At 31.9% G+C, this 21,200-nt stretch overlaps 1 protein-coding gene across 4 annotated transcripts in view; it reads right to left on the bottom strand.

The window, feature by feature from the left end:
- The window catches only part of Elk (Eag-like K[+] channel), a 1,090,653-nt gene that overhangs the window by 112,062 nt on the left and 957,391 nt on the right, over positions 1 to 21,200 (bottom strand). For all 4 annotated transcript variants that reach the window (XM_072525784.1, XM_072525786.1, XM_072525788.1 and 1 more), the window contains one exon: positions 12,852 to 13,101. In XM_072525784.1, the coding sequence (XP_072381885.1) occupies positions 12,852 to 13,101 (250 nt within the window). The remainder of the gene's footprint in view (positions 1 to 12,851; positions 13,102 to 21,200) is intronic.

The raw sequence follows: 21,200 nt of genomic DNA, 5'->3' as shown, positions 1-21,200 counted from the left end.
AAAAGGAGGAAAACTCATAGTCATTTATTTTAAAATTGAATATAAAAAATACATATTTAGAAATAAAATAAAAAAGAATAGGTATATCTAACATTTTACAAGGATTCAATAATATATTCTCAGAATAAACAAATTCTAGTTGAATATAGGTACAAGAGAAAGACAGAAGATTACTATATAAATTCAAAACATATATAGTGAAAGTACAATAATAGAGTAGCAGTAGACAAGTACCTAGATAAAATAAACAATACACTGGAATCTGGCTAAATAGCATCTAACATAGCAAGACCAACCATTCATACCCAATTCATCATCACCAATCATTCAGGGCTCAATTAAACAACCAAGATAAGATATTACAAAAAAAAGTAAATTCCAATTGCACAAAACCTTAATACATCCAGTATTTACATATGGATCTGAAATCTGGTTACTTACTCAAAGTGAAGACAGCGAATTGGCTACTTTAGGCAGAACAATCTTGACATATATACAAAGGAGAAAAATAAAAAAGGCAGATGGAGAAGAATATATGACCCATTATGACCTAGTGTTAATTTTATGTAACACTTGCAGATGTATTTAGTCGGCTTTACATAAAGTTTCATTTTGACTACAATCACATAGATGACGGTATAAAGCATTCAAAACAAACATAAGGAAGCCTTCCGTGGAAAGTCATACTGATAGTTGTTTTAGTTAGTGAGTAACTGCAGTCTAAACTAAATATAATTTAGAAAGTATCATAGAGCATAACATTTGTTTCGAGTAAGTGCTGCAAAAACCTTATTTTTAGAGTAAAACGCATATTTTTACAAAAATACTGTTAAATAGTGCTTTTTTGTTGTTGTCTGTGAAAATAGTTAGTTACTTTGTCTATGTTTGATAAAAACAGCTTGGAATAACTGTAAATTTACTTATATGTAACGTTAGGCTCTTTGAAGTATGTGTTGTTTTTCAACTTTTCACTAATGTAAACATAGTTAACTTTTTGAAATTAATTAATTTATTGATTTGTCTACGAGAAATTGCCCAATTTAAATACAATCGTATAATACAAAAATATAAAATCCTAATTACTCACATACATAGCATAAAATTAAAATTAAAACTAACATAGACAAAAAATAAACACAAAAAAACTAAAACTAGGTCACAATAATTTAAAATCAATTAAAATAATTTACACAGCTAGTGGCATCAAATAATCACAGGCAAGATATTAACTGCACTTTAAAAGTAGGTACTTTGCTTTTCAAAGCAATCCAAACTATCTGTATACTTATTAATTTGCAAACCTAGCCAGACCTAGATAGATAAGAATTATATCCATAGTTAGTTCGATGATGTGTAATTAGGTTAATAGCCTGGTTTGTCTAGAAGCACATGAAGGTTAATTTTTCCTAACAGTTGTGGACTGAAACTATGGGAGTGCAATAGACTATACAGCATAGTTAGATCTTTGTGCATGCGTCTGACCCGAAAAGTTACGATGTTGAGAGAATTTTCAATGTTAGGGTGATTGATTTGATTAACTGTATGGAGATTCTTAAATGAGATAAATCGTAGGACTTTATGCTGCTCTCTCTCGATTGAAATTAAAAGAATATATTACAGGAACCTTTAGGGGTGACACAATTCCTAAAACTTGTTCATTACTGAAAAAAAAAAGAATTGACAAATTTGGTATGTGGATCATGACATTTCATAAAGTGAGTAGACAATAACATTTTGGCTGCTGCATCTATAATTTATGGTGCTACTCCTGTGGAAACTGTGGTCATATATAGTAAATAAGAAAAAAAATATGTACAAATTCCAAGACCTAAAATCATTGCCAAATATTAATAATATGGGAGGAATCGATTTGATGGACCAAAACATATCTACATACAGAATTGGAATCCGTTCAAAGAAGTGGTGGTGGTATATCTTCACATGGCTCATTGATGCAAGTATTAATAACAGATGGATACTCTGCAAGTACTACTACACCAAGATTTCCCAATTAGATTTCAGAAGATGTATTGCTTAGTCATATCTTAACAAATATACAAATGCATGGTGGAAGACCCAGTTCTTTGAAATTTAGTGTTTCGCTTAATAGAATATCAGACAATCTAAGGTGCGATGGAAACAATCACCTTTTAATAACTATATCTAACAACAAAAGATGTTGCTGTGAAGGATAGGGGTGTAGCAGTAGTACTCGAACAATGTGTAACAAATGTGATGTCCGCATGTGTATTGACTGCAATAATTATATTTTTCATATGAAGACATTCTAGTTTTAATACAAATTTCGTTGTGTTTCTTAAGAATTTATTTGATTTTAGCTACAATACTATAATGACCTAGCATTACATTTATGTAACACATGTTTGTTGTTAGTTAATAGATTTTTAGATTAAAAAATTGTTAATTTGTCTATTATTATACATTTTTAATAAACATATATTAGTTTCTTTAATACATACAGTCATAATGGGTTAAATTAACATTCATCAAAATAGGACCACATAATACGAGGAAAGATGAAAGAAGATGAAATACTTTCCAAAATAAGCAAATGTCAGATGGACATATAACACGAGGAAGACCAAAGATTAGATATAGGTAAGGAACAAATACTTAGAATAAGTCATTTAAATAGATTGGAATGGAGAAATAAGTATTCCTGAAAAGATCAAAACCCAAACAAAAAAGGTTGTCACACCAATGATTATGATCACATTTTGAGAAATAATAGAAAAAAAAAACATTTAGTATGATATTCAATAGTATTATCATTCTCATGCAAAAAAATTGTTGAATAAAATGTCTCCTAGAATTTAACCATTGTTCCACATCATTAACATTTCTATTTACCAACACATCAACATTTTCTACAAAATCATCATCACCATCATTATTTTCCCTTAAACCCAGATTGTAAGGTAATGCTGTAGCACATATTATTGCAAGAAATGTATTTAATTTGGATTGTAGAACTTGTTGAAAATAAGGAAACTGTCTTTTTCAGGTTCCAAAATAGCTTTTCTACAATACAATATTTCTTGTTCTTATATGTGCACTATTTTCTTGATCATTACCTAAAAATATACATATATACATCTAGTGTACTGATTCTGAACATGCCAGTGGGGGATGGCTTCTATGCATTGTATTATAATCAGTGTATAAGAGAGAAAGTTTTTAAGTTCAACAACAATACCCATAATCTCCCTTCTATGACCAGAAAGAGCTACAATTCATTTAATGGAGCCTGAATAATGAAAATAAGTCTATACCTGTACATTTGAAAAATGGGCAATCCCATAGAAACTGCTTATATTTTTATAAAGTATAATACAATATTTGTTGTTTAAGTGAATGCGCTGAAGAAATATTGTAAAATTCGATTGGATTTTAGATTTAATTTTATCACGAATACCTATATGGCTTTCATATAAGTTCCAGACGATTTTCTTCTACAATGTGATAAATAAATATCTAAATAAACTCTAAAAATTCTTCAACTTCTTCATAACAGTCTAACATTTTTTTATTGTAATTAGAAAAACTAAATAATATATTGGAAGTGAATTGGAAAAAATTATTATTCAAACATAAACAAACAAAATTAGGTTAGAATCGACGTATGAGGTTGTCCAATACTGATTACTGGATTACCGCAAGGCCGAGATAAGCAACCAAAAAAGAAGATGTATTTGGTGACTTTTCTAGTAACTTTCTTGGGTGTGAATCTGTCTTTTTAGTTTACTCCTCCTGGTTAAAAAACAGAGACTAGTAAAGAGGTAATGGCTCGCGTCTCGGTAATACTCCTCCACAGATTCCTACCGGAGAGGCGTGTAAATTCCTAGATAAAACGAGTGTCCGCTCCCACCTCGTATCTTTTGAACGGTTATACGTATAGCAGTAAAATTTGGAGGGAGGAAACAAACGTAGGCTTACCAACCAGTTATAACAGGTGATGAAGTAGTCATAGACGACGTTACAGGGCCACTGTAACCGATAATTTTAAATGGGACCTTATGGCAAGTGATATCTCGTTTGAAAGGTATTAAAAATACCTATTACTTCAGTCGTCAGAGACGAAAATACCACTGAACCTCTAAAAATTACACGAACAAGCTGAATTTTGCTAAGAATGTCAATTTCGGGACCCCAAAAAAGATGCAAAAAAGTTTGCTACTTTTATTCCCCGGCTTATTTCTAAAAAGCCAACTTTTAGTGATGGAAAAACAGAAAAAATCTATTAATCAAAAATCTGTACGCTGTACAAAAAAAAATGTTTTAAATAAAAAATGTAGCTGATATAATTTTAAATAAAAATGTTACTTACCACCTTTTGCGTAGCATAAACCATTCTTTTAGAGACAGAGCTTGAAGCGACCGGTGATTTTGAATGTCAGTTACGCACGCGAAATCATATTTAAATAAAATGTGTATCAACTCGACGGTAAAAATTTGTTATCTTTTGAGCAGTGTTTCATCGAAAAAAATTAAAATGCGTTTTAAAGGTAAAGAGTGCAGCTTTCGTATGGAATTTTTGTGTTTTGGCGAATGTCAGTTTTTATAAAGGTGTACAATTAATAATTATTGCGAGATTTTTGCCATTTTTTATGATTCTTATGAGAATAATAAAATTAATTGCTTTCATTGACCGGTTACTATGAAATCTTTATTAATAAATACTAATCATTTCGTATGACGTGTGATCGTTTGTAGTTTAACAGTTTAAATTCTTTGTTTTCTAGACATATTTCAAATGTTTCAAAAATAACCTAACACTAAAAGCGAAATTTTGTGTTATAATATTTGAAGATTTGGCTCTAGCAATGGAAATTCCATTACGACTGGTTAATGAAAGTGACAATAATTAACACCGTTATAAAAACCGACTTTATTTGCGGCAAAATACAAAAATGTCTTACGAAAGCTGAAATTTTCACCTTTAAAATTTATTTTGATTTTTGTCAATATGATACTTTGATCAAAAGATATGGAAGTTTTACCGTCGAGTTTACAAATTTTATTTCAAATTGGTTTCCCGCTCGTAACCACCGACATTCAAAATCACCGGTCGCTTAAAGCGTTGTTTTTGAAAGAACGGTTTATTCTACACAAAAAGTGCAACTATATATTTTTGTTAAAAATTATCTTAGCTACCTTTTTCATTTAGAATATTTTTTCCTAATGCGTACAGATTTTTGAAATAGATTTTTTCCGTTTTCTCCCTACGAAGGAGCTGTTTAGGGAGAAGCCGAGGGGTAAAAGTGGTAAACTTTTTAGAATATTGTTGGGGGTCCCATAATTGACACTTTTAGTAAAATTCAGCTTGTTCGTATGATTTATTGAGGTCAAATCTCTGACGACTGGACTATATTTAATCATACTAATTTTGTTTGAGTTTAAGCTGAGTTTGATGAATAACTTAATAAATATACTAAAACGCGAATGCGAAACTACTTGTAGTTTCGCATTTAATTAATACAGGTTTAAAAACCAGCTTTTATATTACGTGTTCAAAATGTGCTCCATCTAGTTTCTGACAGTAATGCATCCTATTGCTAAACTCTTGTCGTATTCGTACAAATGTATTGGGGTGTTAAACTGCTCTACATTCTTTAACAATTCGTTGTTTCAAAATGTCCATAGTGTCGGGGGTTCTAAAGTAAACCTTTTACGTTGATTTTAAGTACCCCCACAGAAAAAAAATTAATGGTGTGAGGTCTGGTGACCGAGTTGGCCATTCTATCAAATCTAGTCATCCAATCCATTTACCACGATATTTCTCTTTTAGGTAAAGTCTTACTGCACCTTAATATTGTACAGGAGCAACATCCCGCTGAAACGTTATTTCCAAGTTGCAGAATTCATCTAGATTATTTTACAGAATTTCAAAAATTTACGACTTAATTGCGTTTTGTTACATCTCTAGGTATATTTAACGGTTAAGTTATCACTGAGAACATCAGGCCACACTATGTGGTTTCCCAATAAACCTGCGCAAACATTTACTTTTTCTAAAAATTGAGAACGTTTTTATTTAATACCTCACAGTGTGTGTTAACATTTTCATTGAGAAAAAAGTACTTTTGTTACTAAAACAAATTGTTTTATGTAATCTGGCTGTTGGTTATTTTGATTAGACATATTTTCACTAAATTCTAGTCTTTGGTCAAGGTCATCATATAAAAGTTGCTGCACAATTTTTAATTTGTATGGATGAAATTTGTTTTAGCCAACATTCGGTGTACTGTTCTTTGACTGATTCCACAGATAGACTCAACTTGTGCTGTAGAAGACGTAGGGTTTACTAACGTTTCTGCAATTATGTAAATTTTTTTTATCACTAATTATTGTTGGTCGATCCAATTGTTTGGCATCTTGAAGACTACCTCTTCCTTCAAACTTTCGAAGGAGCTTTCTCAAATAAGCCCTCGATATAGGGCGTTTGGGGTACCTGTCATTAAAAAGAAGTCCCGTGTTTCTACATTCACGAATTATTAGGATAGCTGCTGCTTTGTCGACTACAGTACGCACCACTCTCTAAACATCTCGTTAAACAATAAACAGAATATTTAAGGTAGGTATAAAACTTTTGAAAAAACTAAGCAAAGTAAGCACAACTAGAAAATTAAAAAACGTAAACTTTTTTGAACAATAACTGGAGGGGGACGTTAGAATCTTTATTAATTAAATGCGAAACTAGAATTTTAGTATTTATTTAATATATTCATTAAAATCAGCTTAAAGTAAAACAAAATTAGTATGATTGAATAGATATGTTTACTAATTTTCAAATAAGATATCACTTGCCAGACGGTCGCACTTAAAATGATCTGTCACAGTGTTTCTGTAAAGCCATCTATCACTACTATTACGCTATCTGTTATGACTAGTTGTGAAAATACTTAATTTTTTTGTTGGTTGTTACAAGGTTGCAACAAGGTTGGTAATTCTTTAAGCTACTCTGTGTGCCACATGGATTTTAAAACAGTTATCCTTATTACTGTCTTATTTAATAAATTTTTCAGTATCCTAGTCATTCCTAGTCAACCCAAGTTATATCTTTAATATAAAGTAATAAGTAATATGTATTTAAAGTTACAACTAATAGTGTTAGTTGTGGTGGAAGGTGTTTAGTCTTCTTCTTATTTCTATCATCTTAAGATAATAAGAATTGGTGATAAGTAATAAATTTTTCAAAGTTTTTGTTATGAAATAAAGGATCAGATAACTTGATGATTCTGCTTTTCATTAGTTTGACTAAGTTGACTTTGGTGGAGTGTTTGTGATATGGATGATGGTTTAAATACCTCCCTAAAATTTGAATAATAATATTTGCATTCCTTATCATGCTAATATGTAGAAAGCATACTGAAAAGTTAATATCCTCTTTCTCTATAGTAAATTGGATTTCTAGGATGAAACTGTTAAAGGTGTTTAGTAACTCATTATTTTTATTAGATTATACAGCCAAGATGATGTTATCAATGTTAAATTAGCAGATAGGAATGACAGTATCTAACAGATAGTTCATAACATAAGCAGCAATAATAGGAGATATCTTTGCTCCTATATAATAGGGGTACCGAAAGCTTCTTTATAGAATTTATTATTGAAAGAGAAATAAGTGTTAACAAACAGGAATTCAACGATAAAATTGTTAAAAGAAATAAAGCAAAAACCTCTATTACAGTCCCAATTAGCTTCTAGAACAATGAAGTTTATTATTAAGTTAGCATTACTAAATACGAATACAACGTCTTGGCTGATGAGAACATAGTTGTCCGGTAATCTTTAACTATTAAGATTATTGCTAAATATTTTCTATATCCATTTTAGTCCACTTAACAGTAACAATTCAATAATAAAACGCGGAAATTGAGTACGTATGTAGCGCCTTAAACAAATTCTTACTATTAAGATGATTGTTTGCCATTTTGCTTATTGGGTGTTCCTGGCTGAATTTTTGTTTGACTATATTACGAATTGTTTAGTCCAAAGTGCATACGAATGTCATTTGAGAAAGTTTATTTAACCAGAAGTTGTTTGTCCTGGAGATTTTTAGTTATAAAGATCTCTAATGACATTCGCGACCTTCAATGATAAAGAGAGAGTAAAGAGTATTATTGTAGTATTTAGTTAGTATGACTAAATTGTTTTATTTTTCTATTCTTCTTGTTTTAGTATGACTTATTTTATATTTATGTATATTCCCTTATAATTTATTTTCTACATCAGACTTTAATTTACTGTACAGCACCTTCCGTAAATGTTCATATTTATTGTTTTTACCAATTTATTATTTTATTTGCAGCCTGAATAAACGGGACGTTTTTGTTTTTATGTATTCAGGTATTGTTAATATTAATATGAACAAAGGTTTTTATACATGATATATTAGTAATTCTATAAGCTAATATCTGAAAAAAAGCTCCAGGCGAGTTTCAGTTCAAAAAATGTACAATGCGGGGCATAGATATGTTCTGCCTGTTCAGATAAACTGGCAAAATTAATAACAAATAAAAAATATCTAAAATTACAACCCTACTGCCATTTATAACAAAATAAATTTAAATAGAGACAGATTAAATAAATATAGGAACTATATCATAATGAAATCTATAATGTAAAACAATACGCACTCTGAATGTAAATTCAACTTTTATCAGATGTCATCAAACTCTACCTATGCAATATTTATTATTTTATCAAGAATTTTTTTTTAATTTGTTTCAAAAAAATTATTAGCAGCAGTATCGTTATTAATAACATTGGCTATATTGTATGCAAAGGATCGCTTATATTGCTGTGTATAATCATAGGGGATAAAAATTATGTTTTCGTGTCTTGAGTTAGTATGTAAATGAGTGGTTTTTTGGTTATTAGTTTGTTTTAATTACTATTTCGTTTATAAACCCGATTTTCTAACTTTTTCAATTGTAAACAATATTGATGTTAATTAAACATGAAGATACGTTACTCTCTAGGGTGGCCAATAATAACTTTTTTTTTAATAAAAACAAAACAAAAAATAGTTAAGTAATAATAACATAAAATGAAAGACAGTAGAAAATCGTCAAACTAAAGTTGTTCCCAATATACTAAATGTTAATGAGTTTGCAACCATAATAAACTCTGGTGCTAAAGATAACATTGATTTCGCGCGCGTAACTTACATGCAAAATCAACGGTTGCTTCAAGCTTTGTTTCATTTCATTCTACACAAAAAATACTAATTAACATTTTTATTTAAAATTGTTTCAGCTCAATTTTTTATTTAAAACATTTTTTTCTACGGTGTACAGATTCTTGGTAAATCGATTTTTTTGCGTTTTTACCCCTCTGCGAGGGGAGTTTTAGAAGGAAGCCCGGAGGTAAAAGTAATAAACTTTTTTGGATTTTTTTTTGGAGTCCCAAAATTAATAATTTTGGTAAAATTCAGCTTGTTGAGAATACCTACTCTAACAGTTGATATCAAAGGCCAGAGTCATATAATTATAAATATTTCAAAGAAATAATTTAAACATCAAACACAGAATTTCAAAATAACCAATATCAATGATCTAGATTTATCTAGAACTTAATATAAACAATAAGTATATACATGACAACAAAATTTTGCAATCTACTAGATCTATGGGTTTGCAACAACTCTTCAAGGGGTTATGAGTCCATACATCTTAACGAAGCCGGGAGTATTAATATTGTCTCTATGTGTGGGTGTGTGTATGCGTATGTGCATTTTTTTATGTACACAGAACATACGTTATCATATAATCAGGACTAGATGTACTGCCTGGTATGTCGGACTCGCATATTACAATATCAACTAAAATCCATTTTCTTTTTTTCTGCCTCTCCTTCTAACCGTCTCTATATTCAGCTCATCTTCTTTGAATGCACGAAGATCCTGGAGGAATTTTATTCCGAAAGCATCCCAAGTTGCCTTGGATGAAAGCATTTCTCCTACTATGGTCTCTGGTAGAATTTTCTGTTCGATAACTGTTTCCAGAGAATTCCCTAGCAAATTAAAACCAGGACATACGAAGAACACGTGCTTCGCGTCTACACTGACCCCAAGGCAGAATGGACACTCTGGAGAATCGTCATGTTTAAAGCGATAAAGATATGCTCAAAAGCAGCCATGTCCTAAGAGCAACTGCATCAGATAATAGTTAACCCAGTCATGTTTGCGATTCAGCCAAACATTCACCTGTGGTAGAAGACATTGCGTCCACCTTCGTCGACGAATGCTGTTTTGCCTTGCTCTTATTAACGATTTCTACCTTTTTTGACTAGTAATAAGTACCGCCTTAGTTTTGTGCTTCGCTAATTTTAAATTAACTGTGTTTGTTCACTGGCAGATTGTCTCCAAGATGATGTCGAACGTGATATTTATTTCTTCAAGGTGATTTGCAACATTCACCACAGCCATGTCATCGGCGTATGGCACGAGCCTAGCATCTTTTGGTCATTCTAGCTTTAGCAACACATCAGACATAATATTCCACAAGAGAGTGCCTAGCACAGAGCCTTGTGGTACTCTTCCAGTGATTTTATATTTCTTCGGGTCAGACTTTGTGTCATACTTCAAAAGCCGATCAGTGAAGTAGCTAGTCACTATTCTCCTTAGATATACCGGTACCCTCATTTCAGTTAAAGCTCGCATAATGCCATTTAAAAGAAAACCATTCTTATTGCTATTGATCAGCGGTTCAACGGCTGCTTAGATTCTTTCATGGACTATTCGTTATAATATCTTGCCAGCTCTATCCATCATACAGAGCGGACAAATATCTCTTGAAGTGGGAACAAACCTTGTTGCATTACGAAGAGGTTCCTTAACAAGTGAAAGATAGTGGATGAAAGTAAAATATAGACATTTTGTCTTACCCTGTAGTTTCCTTTGCTCCTTACAAACTTATACAAATTATGAACTGGCCACCCTGCAATCCTGATCTAAATCCCATAGAAAATGTATGTTTTATTACTGATCGCCCACTCCAGAGTCGACAGCCACCCATCTTTTGACGATATTTAGTGAGAAAAGTTTGGGATACAATTGATAAATAATCAATAAGACGCTTGATTTTAAGCTTTACAAAAAAGGACAAAGGACTCGCCCACAAAACTACAGAGGAATAACCCTCTTAAATACAACGATGAAACTTTTTACGAGTATTCTTAAGAACAAATTGGAAACGCAAATCACTAATGCTGAAGAACAACAAGGTTTTACAAGAGGACGATCTATAACAGATGCAGTATTCATAATAAAACAAATAAAAGAAAAAGCTATAGAGTTCGGCATGCCAGCGTATATTTGCTTCATTAATCTGACAAAGACGTTTGACAGGGTTTACCTGGCAGACATTCTAAATATATTAATAGAAAATAAAACACCGACCAACATAACAAAGATCGTCCAGAACCTAAACAACAACAATGTAACCAAAGTTGGAGCAGGAGACCAATTTACTGAAAATATTCCAACAACGGGAGGAATTAGACAAGACAGCTTAAGCCCTTCTTGTTTAACCTACTCATGGACAAAATCATAAACAAAGTAACATCTCTCAATCTCGGATACAGAATGGGCAACAAAAGAATTGGTATGGTGTGTTACGCAGATGATCAGCAATTATTGCCGACTCAGAAGATGATCTTTAGAGACAGCTCTTTCAGTTCTTTCAAATAAGCCGCCAACCCCATAGAACATGTGATGTAATTTAGATATCTGGGCATAGATATATCAAGCACACACGATCCAGTAAAGAACCTAAGGAGTCAGATAAACAAAGCATCTACATTGTGGGGATGTCTGTAAGAGATAGTCTGGTCAAATCAGTATATGCGCACAGATAGTAAAATTAGAATCTACAAGACTTGCATACAACCGATCATGACATATGGCATAAAGTGCGCGAAGATACCAACAAAACGAAACAGATGCTAAGGTTTGCCGAAATGAAAACCCTAATAACAATAGATGGCAAAACAAGAAGAGACAGGGTGAGAAATACAAACGTCAGAGAGAAGAGCAAAATTCAAGATATTGTAAGATTGCGAAGGCAGCGTAAGAGGATGTGGTACAATCATGTAAGACGAATGGATGAGAATAGACTCCCAAAAATTGCCCAAGAAAATAACCTGCCCGGTTCAAGACCTCCCGGAAGACCACCTAAAAGATGGAGGGATAGTTGGCAATCTACCTCCCAGGAAATTAACCAGAGGCAGCTTTAGAATTAAACAGATCAAAAGATCTCCAAAAAGTAGAAAAAGAAGAAGATTTTAAGTAAGCCTAGTCGCCGTAAAAAGGTAATTCAAAATAGAGGTAGAAATTCTACTTATTAAGTGTTTTTGTGAGAAGAAACGTATTAAAAATTATTTAGGTTATATTTTCTTAGATTTAGTTTTTTTGAGTGTTAATAAAGTTTATAAATGTAGTGTTTTCTATACTTTCGTTTGCTTTAAATATCAATAAAAACTTGTTACATTTAAAGTTTTGTACCATCTTTGATAATAGAAATATCTAGATGATTTTTTTAAACATAATATTGAGAAAAGGTTAACCAATTTTGTAATAATAATAACAAGTAGCGTTTGTCTATAATACATTGACTATTTTTACACCACGTATATGGGTAACACGTTAATATTTTTCAGAAAATCTAGAAATAGATCTATATTGTGAAAGAGAATCCTTGAAATTTAATCAACAGTTTAGAAGAAAAATAGCTTTAAACTTATGGTACATTTAGGTTGGTGCTTTAATTTTAGAGAGTACTATATTTAATAGCGCTTGTGTATAGTTTTATAAATGAAATACTTACCCAGTATAGCCACAACCATATTATTCTGAACCACCTCCATGGATCCATTGCAAATGTAATAAATATAACTAAGTGCGTCTCCTCTGTGGATCAAATACTCCCCCGGTGCACAGAAATTCGTTCTTATATGCAACGAAAGAAGTTTTAAACAACCCTGGGAAGCAGCCTCGAAGATGGGAAGTTGTAAAATTTCTCGATGAAGATGCATCGACACGTCCCCGCGCAACTCTTCAGGAAATTCTTTTAGAGTCTGAAAATAAAATTTTACGATTTAAGTTAAAATTCACTGTATCGCTTACATGACGTAAAACATTGAAAAATGTGTGTTTTAACATATATTAACTTATATATCAATGAAAACTAGTACCTATACAAATTCTTTTTACTCTACAAAGCGGTGAAGGCGCCTAGCATCCACCAATTTTTAAAATAAAATTAATTGTTAAGGAAAAGTATCTTCCAATGTGGTTTGTACGATAATACGATCACTAACTTTAAGTAAAACCACAAAAATTGTAAAAACAATCTTTATTTTTTAACACATAGAACGCCCTTCGAAATATTTGTCATCATCAGCTATAAATGTAGGAGAAAGTAAATCTGAAATGTACAGAAATACATAACCTTAAGAACGAACTTCTTGTATACAGAAAATTATTTAATGGAAAAAAATTGCCAGTAACTGCACTTACCCTACTAGATTCTCTACTTCATTTGTGATGGATATCATAAGGTGAGTGTTACTTTTAATTTCTTTTATATTGTATATTTTGACTCAATGTATGAGATTACATTGATCGACCGGTGTTGATAACGGAATCTTAGATCACATCATGTTAACATTCTCGATGATATATTTATTCCTAATATTTTTATGTCTGGTTTGTCTTTCTTGTCTGTCTTTTCATTTCTTGATTAATACAACTTAAATTCTCAGCACGCATTTTGTTTAACCTTAGCAACTTAGTATACACAGTGTAGAACTTTTGGAATTTATTATATTTTTACCGCTAGTTTCATTTTTAAAACAACAAGCTATTATAACGGAATTTATTAATTAAAACCATTGCTTAAATATTATTTCTCAATTCAATCACATTAAAACCTAATAAATTATTTTTAAAATAACTTATTTTCAAATGAAAGTATATTTGTTGCAAAACTTAACCGATAAACTATGGAACAATAGTGCATTATGTTGTACTTTTTCAGTTCCGATTTGTGCAAATGTCAACAAGAATTCTTTTCATTACTACGAGAATATACCCAAAAGTCAATATTACGCGAAAACCCATTTTCAGTTTGATCTAAAATAAGAAAAGTTAAAGAGCATAGAAGTACAGCGTAACGTACATTGACATTTATTACAGTCGGTGACAAAGATAGTGCGTTTAAAACTTTAGTTTCTATTGTGTATTATCTACTTTAGTTAAAAATAATTAATCTCAGTTTTAAATAAACATATGATTAGAAAGAAAGGACAGTTAAGAAAATTAGTTTCGAACATTAGTTTACGGATTTAGACATATGATTATTTAGACGGTTTGATTTCCACTTTGGAAATCGTTGTCAAAATGCTAATTAACTAAACATCAAAATAACCGTATTTTCAACTAGAATTGTAAATAATTTTTATTAAATGAGTCTTCTTCTTTAGGTACCGTCTCCTCTTAGGAGGTTGGTAATCATCACAGCTATTTTCACTTTTGAGATTGTAGCTCTAAACAAGTCGACGGAACTGCAATTATACTACTTTCTCAGATTGTTGAGCCAAAGGATGTGTCTTCTTCCAATACTACGTTTTCCCTGTATTTTTCCCTGCATCATGGTTTGTAGCAACACATATTTATTCCCTCTCATAACGTGGCCGAGATATTGTAACTTTCTTATCTTAATCGTATTCATGATTTCCATTTCCTTTGTCATCTTTCTGAGAAGCTCAACATTTGTTATTCGGTCTCCCTAACTTATTTTTAATATTCTTCGGTAGGTCCACATCTCGAATGTTTTAAGTCGATCGCTCACCTCTTTCTTTAAGGTCCAGGCGTCCACCCCATACAGCAGCGCCGAAAACACATATGAACGTAATATTTTTATTTTGAGTTGCAAACTAAGGTCTCTACTGCATAATACTTTTCTCATCTTATTAAATGTTGCTCTAGCTTGTCCAATTCTCATTTTTATTTCTTCTGTATACTTGTTATTTTTATTAATAATTGTACCAAGATATTTTTTTACTTTTTCTATTGGAACCCCTCTTATGTTTAAAATATCTTCTTGTTGTGTTGGAGCAAATATCAATTGTCAGTGTAATCCAAAAGAAGAAATCCTATCAAGAAACGAACAAGCAAGGAAAGAATTCATGAGCATGAAAACAGTTTTTACAAGATCATACCTTAGTCTCCAGCTTAGAATCCGAATGGTTTTTTCTCTCTTACTCTATGGCTGTGAAAGTTGGACAATGGACTCTAAAATAGAAAAAAACAATAGATGCCTTTGAGATGTATGTATATATATATATATATATATATATATATATATATATATATATATATATATATATATATATATATATAGACGAATGTTGAGAATTCCATGGGTACAAAGAGTTACTAATGTTGAGGTACTTCGTCGCATGTGTAAACAAAAAGAATTAAAAAAATAATCAAAGAGAGAAAATTGCAATACTTGGGTCATGTGTTAAGAGACGAAAGATACGAATTACTTCAAGTTATACCGGAAGAAAAAGTACAGGGCAAAAGATCAGTAGAAAGACGTCAGAACTCGTGGCTGAAAGACCTGAGGAGATGGTTCGACCGCTCATCTGCAGAAATCTTTTGCGGAGCAGTTTCCAAAACTACAATTGCCATTTGGATCGGTAACCTTCAAAAGGAGACGGCGCCATGAGAAGATCTACCCTGCGATTCCTGGGATCGATGGTGGAACAAGTCAGTAGCGCAGAAGTTACAGAACAAATCTTACCCTATGATGAGTCAGTTTTGGCAAGTGTCTCTAGTGATTTACCTATTGAGCATGGTGTATCTGTACATATGTATACAGAGTTAGTCTATGAGCCCTCAATGATCTTGAAAATGGCTAGCACAATTTACATAAATTTTAGTTTCTAAGCGTTTTGTACTATGGTTATTCTTATAGTAGCATTAAATTGTTGTTAGATTTCTCGTTTTTTTTTTAATATAATGGAGATTCTTTTTAATATAATGGAGATGGCTATTTCGAATCAAGTCCAGTAAATTGTTGCTTTATAGAACTCTTAAAAGCTACTAAATATTTTTTATATATTTTCTTTATCTAAATGACAAGATTCCAGAACAATTGCTAAATTTATCTTATTTCGCCTAAGGTAAAATAATACATTCGGATGGCTATGATTTAACGAAACTGGTGCCGTAAAAGATTTATAGGTATGATGCAGAAAATCTGCAACACCGGAAGATGAATATTTAGATATTTGTATGATATTAAAAGAAGGATCACGTTTAAGTGGTACATTAATAGAGAACTTACTTAATAGAAAATACAAAGTAAAGACGGTTACAGAAGACGCTCAAAATGTTTTCCATTATTTCTGTCTAGCAAGCCATGTGGTGTTTGAAACTTTGCAATATATTTCGCAACATGCTTAACTTGTATATTTTTCTGATTTCTATAATAAACCTGTCTTCTAGTTTCTACTAAATATTAATAGGTTTTGATTAATAGACAGTGGTTTAGACCTTTTTTTTTGTGGCTTTAGCACTTAGCTATTTAGCCAATTACGTGTTGAGAAATTATAAATGAAAAATTACTAATATTAATATTTTAATATAATTAATACTAAAAGAAAATAAAAAAGTGTATATCTATACTAATAATTGTTGCTAGTGCAAAAAGTGTATCTATTCGAGTCAAAAAAACTTAATAAACTCCCTTTAACTGAATTAAACAAAAAGAGAAAATGATAGCAAGAAAAAACAAATAGAAAAAACAGGGATACTCGTCCAGAGACCCATCAGGACATTTCTTTAAGATATTACTAGCAATAGGTCACGAGAAAAAAGTAATAGCAATTGGGTTAAAACAAAGATTAACAAGCTTACCTAAGATTGACTACAGACACATTTACACTATGTATAAATTTAATCAGACAATCATAGACTTTTTTATTATTAGGAGCCAATAGGTTATTTATTTGATATGGAGGAAATATTTGCAGAGTTTGCAAGTTGTTTAAAAGACTTCCTGAATGCTGAAGATATTTGAAACACTTTAAAAAATGTGGTTAAGATCTCCTTGTTCTTGACAAGTTTCGCATAAGTCTGAATTGTATATTTGATTTGTGAAAGATGAGCAGGATAACAAGCGTGGCCAAATCTTATTAAAGTTGTTGTATATTTACGGGAGGTATTTATATTCTTAAACCATCTGGAATTAGGGATGTGTGGTTGTATATACATACACGTATTGTGTTGTTAAGTGGTCGCAAAAAGTTTGGAAGCCAGGAAGTATTCCAACGATTTGTTTAATTCCTTTTAGAGATGAGAAAAGCGTCAGGAACATAAATCCTCTCATCTGGTAAAATTTCAGCTGTAAAGGTTATTGCAGCTTTAGCGATGGAATCAACATGCTCATTATGTTCTATACCAACATGAGCTTTTACACAAATAAAATTCGTAGCTTTATTTTTATTTTTAAGTTTGACAAGCATGTTATTAAGTTGGTAAATGCTTCAGCACTAAAAATTGAGCAATTAAGAGGTAGTTTGAACATTTTTTCTGTTGACTTGGATGGAATGTAGGAAGCACATCCAATTCCTTTCGATGTTTTGTATGCATCTGTATAGATTACAGTTGCCTTGGGCCATTTTTTTATATAAGAATTTAAGATGTATGAATCTAATAATGGTGTATTATAATATGTTGGTATGTGTATGTCAGCTTCATTAAAAAATGCAAAATAATTGTTAATATCAAGGTTGCTAATTCTGTTGGTATACTTATTGTTACACATGGTTTAGACTTAATATAGACAATAGTCTAAGATATTCACAGCGGATGGTCACGGGTGACATTCAATAAAACCACGTCTTTTATTTCACTTTCTGAGAAACACATTATTCAGGTATTGCCTAACCTCAAGCGCATAGTGGGGTAAAACTTGACTACATTGCAGTCAAATATTGTTCTTTGAAGTATTTTAATTATCTGAAAGTTTTAAATAATAAAATTTCTAAAAAAATCCAATGGAATATAATTATGTACTTGTATTTGGTAGTTAAACCTATGTACTTAGGTATAACACTGTTTTCCTATAAGCTTAAACATGCCAGATCATATAAGTTTTCTTTAATATAAAAGGTTCCAATTATTTTGAAGCTAAATATTGCAGTCCACACATTAAGTTTTTTTGAGTACTATGTGGTATTTAACTGAATACCACACACACCAACAAAATAGGAGATAGATTATTTAGAGTCGTTTTAAGACATCTACATCCAACAATTAATATAGAAGAGGTAAAGACGGAACTAAAGAGCCAAGGGCATATTGTAAGCCAGATCACTAATACACGACATAGAAAAATAGAAAAACAAAAAACCCACTTCCATTATTTTTTGTGAATCTAAAACCAAGCTTTTACAATAAAGGTATACATGACATAAACTCACTACAAAATGCAAGAGTAAAATTTGGCCAGTAAGTGATCTAACAAATGCCAAAGATGTCAAAGATATGGGCATCCGAAAAACCTCTGTTTCAGGTAACTCAACAAAAGGATGCACACAGAAAACTCGAAGAGAAAATGTCATATATGTCTTATATAATGGTAATCATCCTGCCAACTACAGAGGATGTACTGTATACAAGACTGCAGCGCTCAAGAAGAAGGAGTCCGAACAAAGTGCAAGAAGAGTACCCACACTAAATTACATAGTGCCTGGTGTTACATATAGACAAGCCGCAAATAATAATCAATAACTAAACGGAATTACTACACAACCAACCGACATACAACAGTTAAAATAAATGATAAAGCGTATCGTGAAGCAAATGGGCACCACACTCAACATTCTTATCACCGTCGTAGCAAAGATGAAGTGATGGCCGACAAACTAAAACTTGAGATCTGGAATGCGAATAGCTGAGCCTTACACAAACATAAACTTAATACTAATATTAGAAACGCACTTCACAAAAAAAAACGTTTTAAAAATTCGATACAGTTTATCATACTATGCATACTGATGGAACGGACCACCGCACCGTAGCACTGCATTATTATAAACACAATCAAATATCATCTTGCAACTTTTATTGCAAAAGAATAATAACAAGCCACAAATATACTTATAGAACACTGAATATGCTCCATTACTTTCACTGCGGTTAATTGCTTTCTAAAGCATAAAATAACAAAAGAATATTTTAAAGAGTTCTTCGACGAACTACGCAATCGATTGATTTGTGGCGGTGACTATAATACCAAGCATTAGAGTTAGGGTTCTAGACTAGATATGACCTGAGAAAGAGAGCTATACAAAACAATAAACAGCAATAATCTAGAAGTAGTATAGAACCAATAGTATTTATATAATAGAACTAGTATTCAATACTAGAACCAACGTACTGGCCAACCGACTTATATTAAAACCCCCGATTTTCGGGACTATGGCATAACTAAACTGGTTAACAAGAATCATATGCAACTACCTTTCGATCATTCGATAGTTATTATAACACTAAATAAAGGAATCCTCCACAGAGAAAAACCACGTATATTACATAACCATATGTAACAAAACCCAGCAACAATAAAATGAATAGTGAATACACTTCGCTGTTTATAAGAGAGAAAATAATCCAGAAAAGAAAACTTAGAAAACAGTAGCAAGCAAGTAGATCGCCATAAAAAAAATGCAGCTAAACAATGCTGTAAAGGAGCTAAAAGAAATGATAGGAACGGAAAAAAATCTACAATTCAGTAAATACATAAAAAACTAAATACAACTGAACAAACAAACTGCTTCCTATGGAGGGCTACTCGAAAATTAAAAAGACCCCAATACACTATACCATCATTAAAAAAGACGGATGGTGAAAAACACAAAATAAAAAGCAGAGACATTTGCATATTCCTAAGAATTTTATTCATTATCAATACCTCCTCCAACCAAGAGGAAACAATACGCCGAGCACTTGAGAATTACCAGACAAAATATTTAAAAAAGTAAAATAAAAACTAGGTACAAAAAAAGTTAATACTAATCCTAAAAAAGCCCCAGGGTATGGGCTTTGTGACCTCATCACAGGATATGTATTACAAGAGCTGCTGGAAAAAGGACATACATATCTAACACAATTATTCAGTTTATTTATAAAAATCAGCTATTTCCCACCGCAATGGAAAGTAGCTGGAAAAACACCCATTTTAAAATAAGATAAATCGCGCGAAAGGATGAAATCATACTGGCCCATCAGTCTACTACCAGTATTCTCCAAAGTGTTACAAAATCTTTTACTAACAAGACTAACACCTCTTCTAAAATACAAGGGAATAATGCCAACTTACTAATTTAGCGCAAAGCTTCATAATATGTTTTTGTATAAAGTAATTTTATTATTTATTTCAGTTCAGTTTGGGTTCAAAAGCGGACTGGGAACGCGGGAGGCCCTATTTTCCATCTTCTTCTTCCTATGCCGTCCCTATTAACGGAGGTTGGCGACCACATTTTTAAAAGCTTCCCAGTCTTTTGCAACGTGGAATAATTCGTCTACAGTCATGTTTGTCCAGTCTCGAATATTTCGCAGCCATGACTTCCTCTTTTTACCTATTCCCTTTTTGCCATCGACTCTACCCTGCATGATAACCTGCAGAAGACTATATTTATCATTTCTTAGTATGTGTCCAAGGTATGCAGTCTTGCGTACTTTTATTGTTTTCAATAATTTTTTGTCTCGACCCATCCTTCTCAGCACTTCCTCATTGGTGACCCTGGCAGTCTATGGAGTTCTTAATATTTTCCGGTATATCCAAAGTTCAAAGGCTTCAAGCTTCTTAACTATTTGCGCTAGTTTCCATACAAGTTTTGATTTTATTTAATATGCACATGAACATTAATATAAGAACACCAGTCTTGAGATGCTATGTATTGTCTTCCCTTTTATATGGAGTCGAAGCCTGAACTGGATCCATCATGTTACAAACAACACCGTGATCCAACGTATGAATAAAGATCTGGAAATTATGCGTATCGTGAAAATCAGAAAAATGACATACTTAGGGCATGTGACGCGCAATAAGAAGTAACAACTAATTTATCTAATTTTACAAGGCAAGATAGAAGGCAAA

Source organism: Diabrotica undecimpunctata, chromosome 3, assembly GCF_040954645.1.
Source record: "Diabrotica undecimpunctata isolate CICGRU chromosome 3, icDiaUnde3, whole genome shotgun sequence".
Lineage (NCBI taxonomy): Eukaryota > Metazoa > Arthropoda > Insecta > Coleoptera > Chrysomelidae > Diabrotica > Diabrotica undecimpunctata.
The sequence above is the reverse complement of the archived record's forward strand: the minus strand, read 5'-3'. Positions and strand labels throughout refer to the sequence as shown.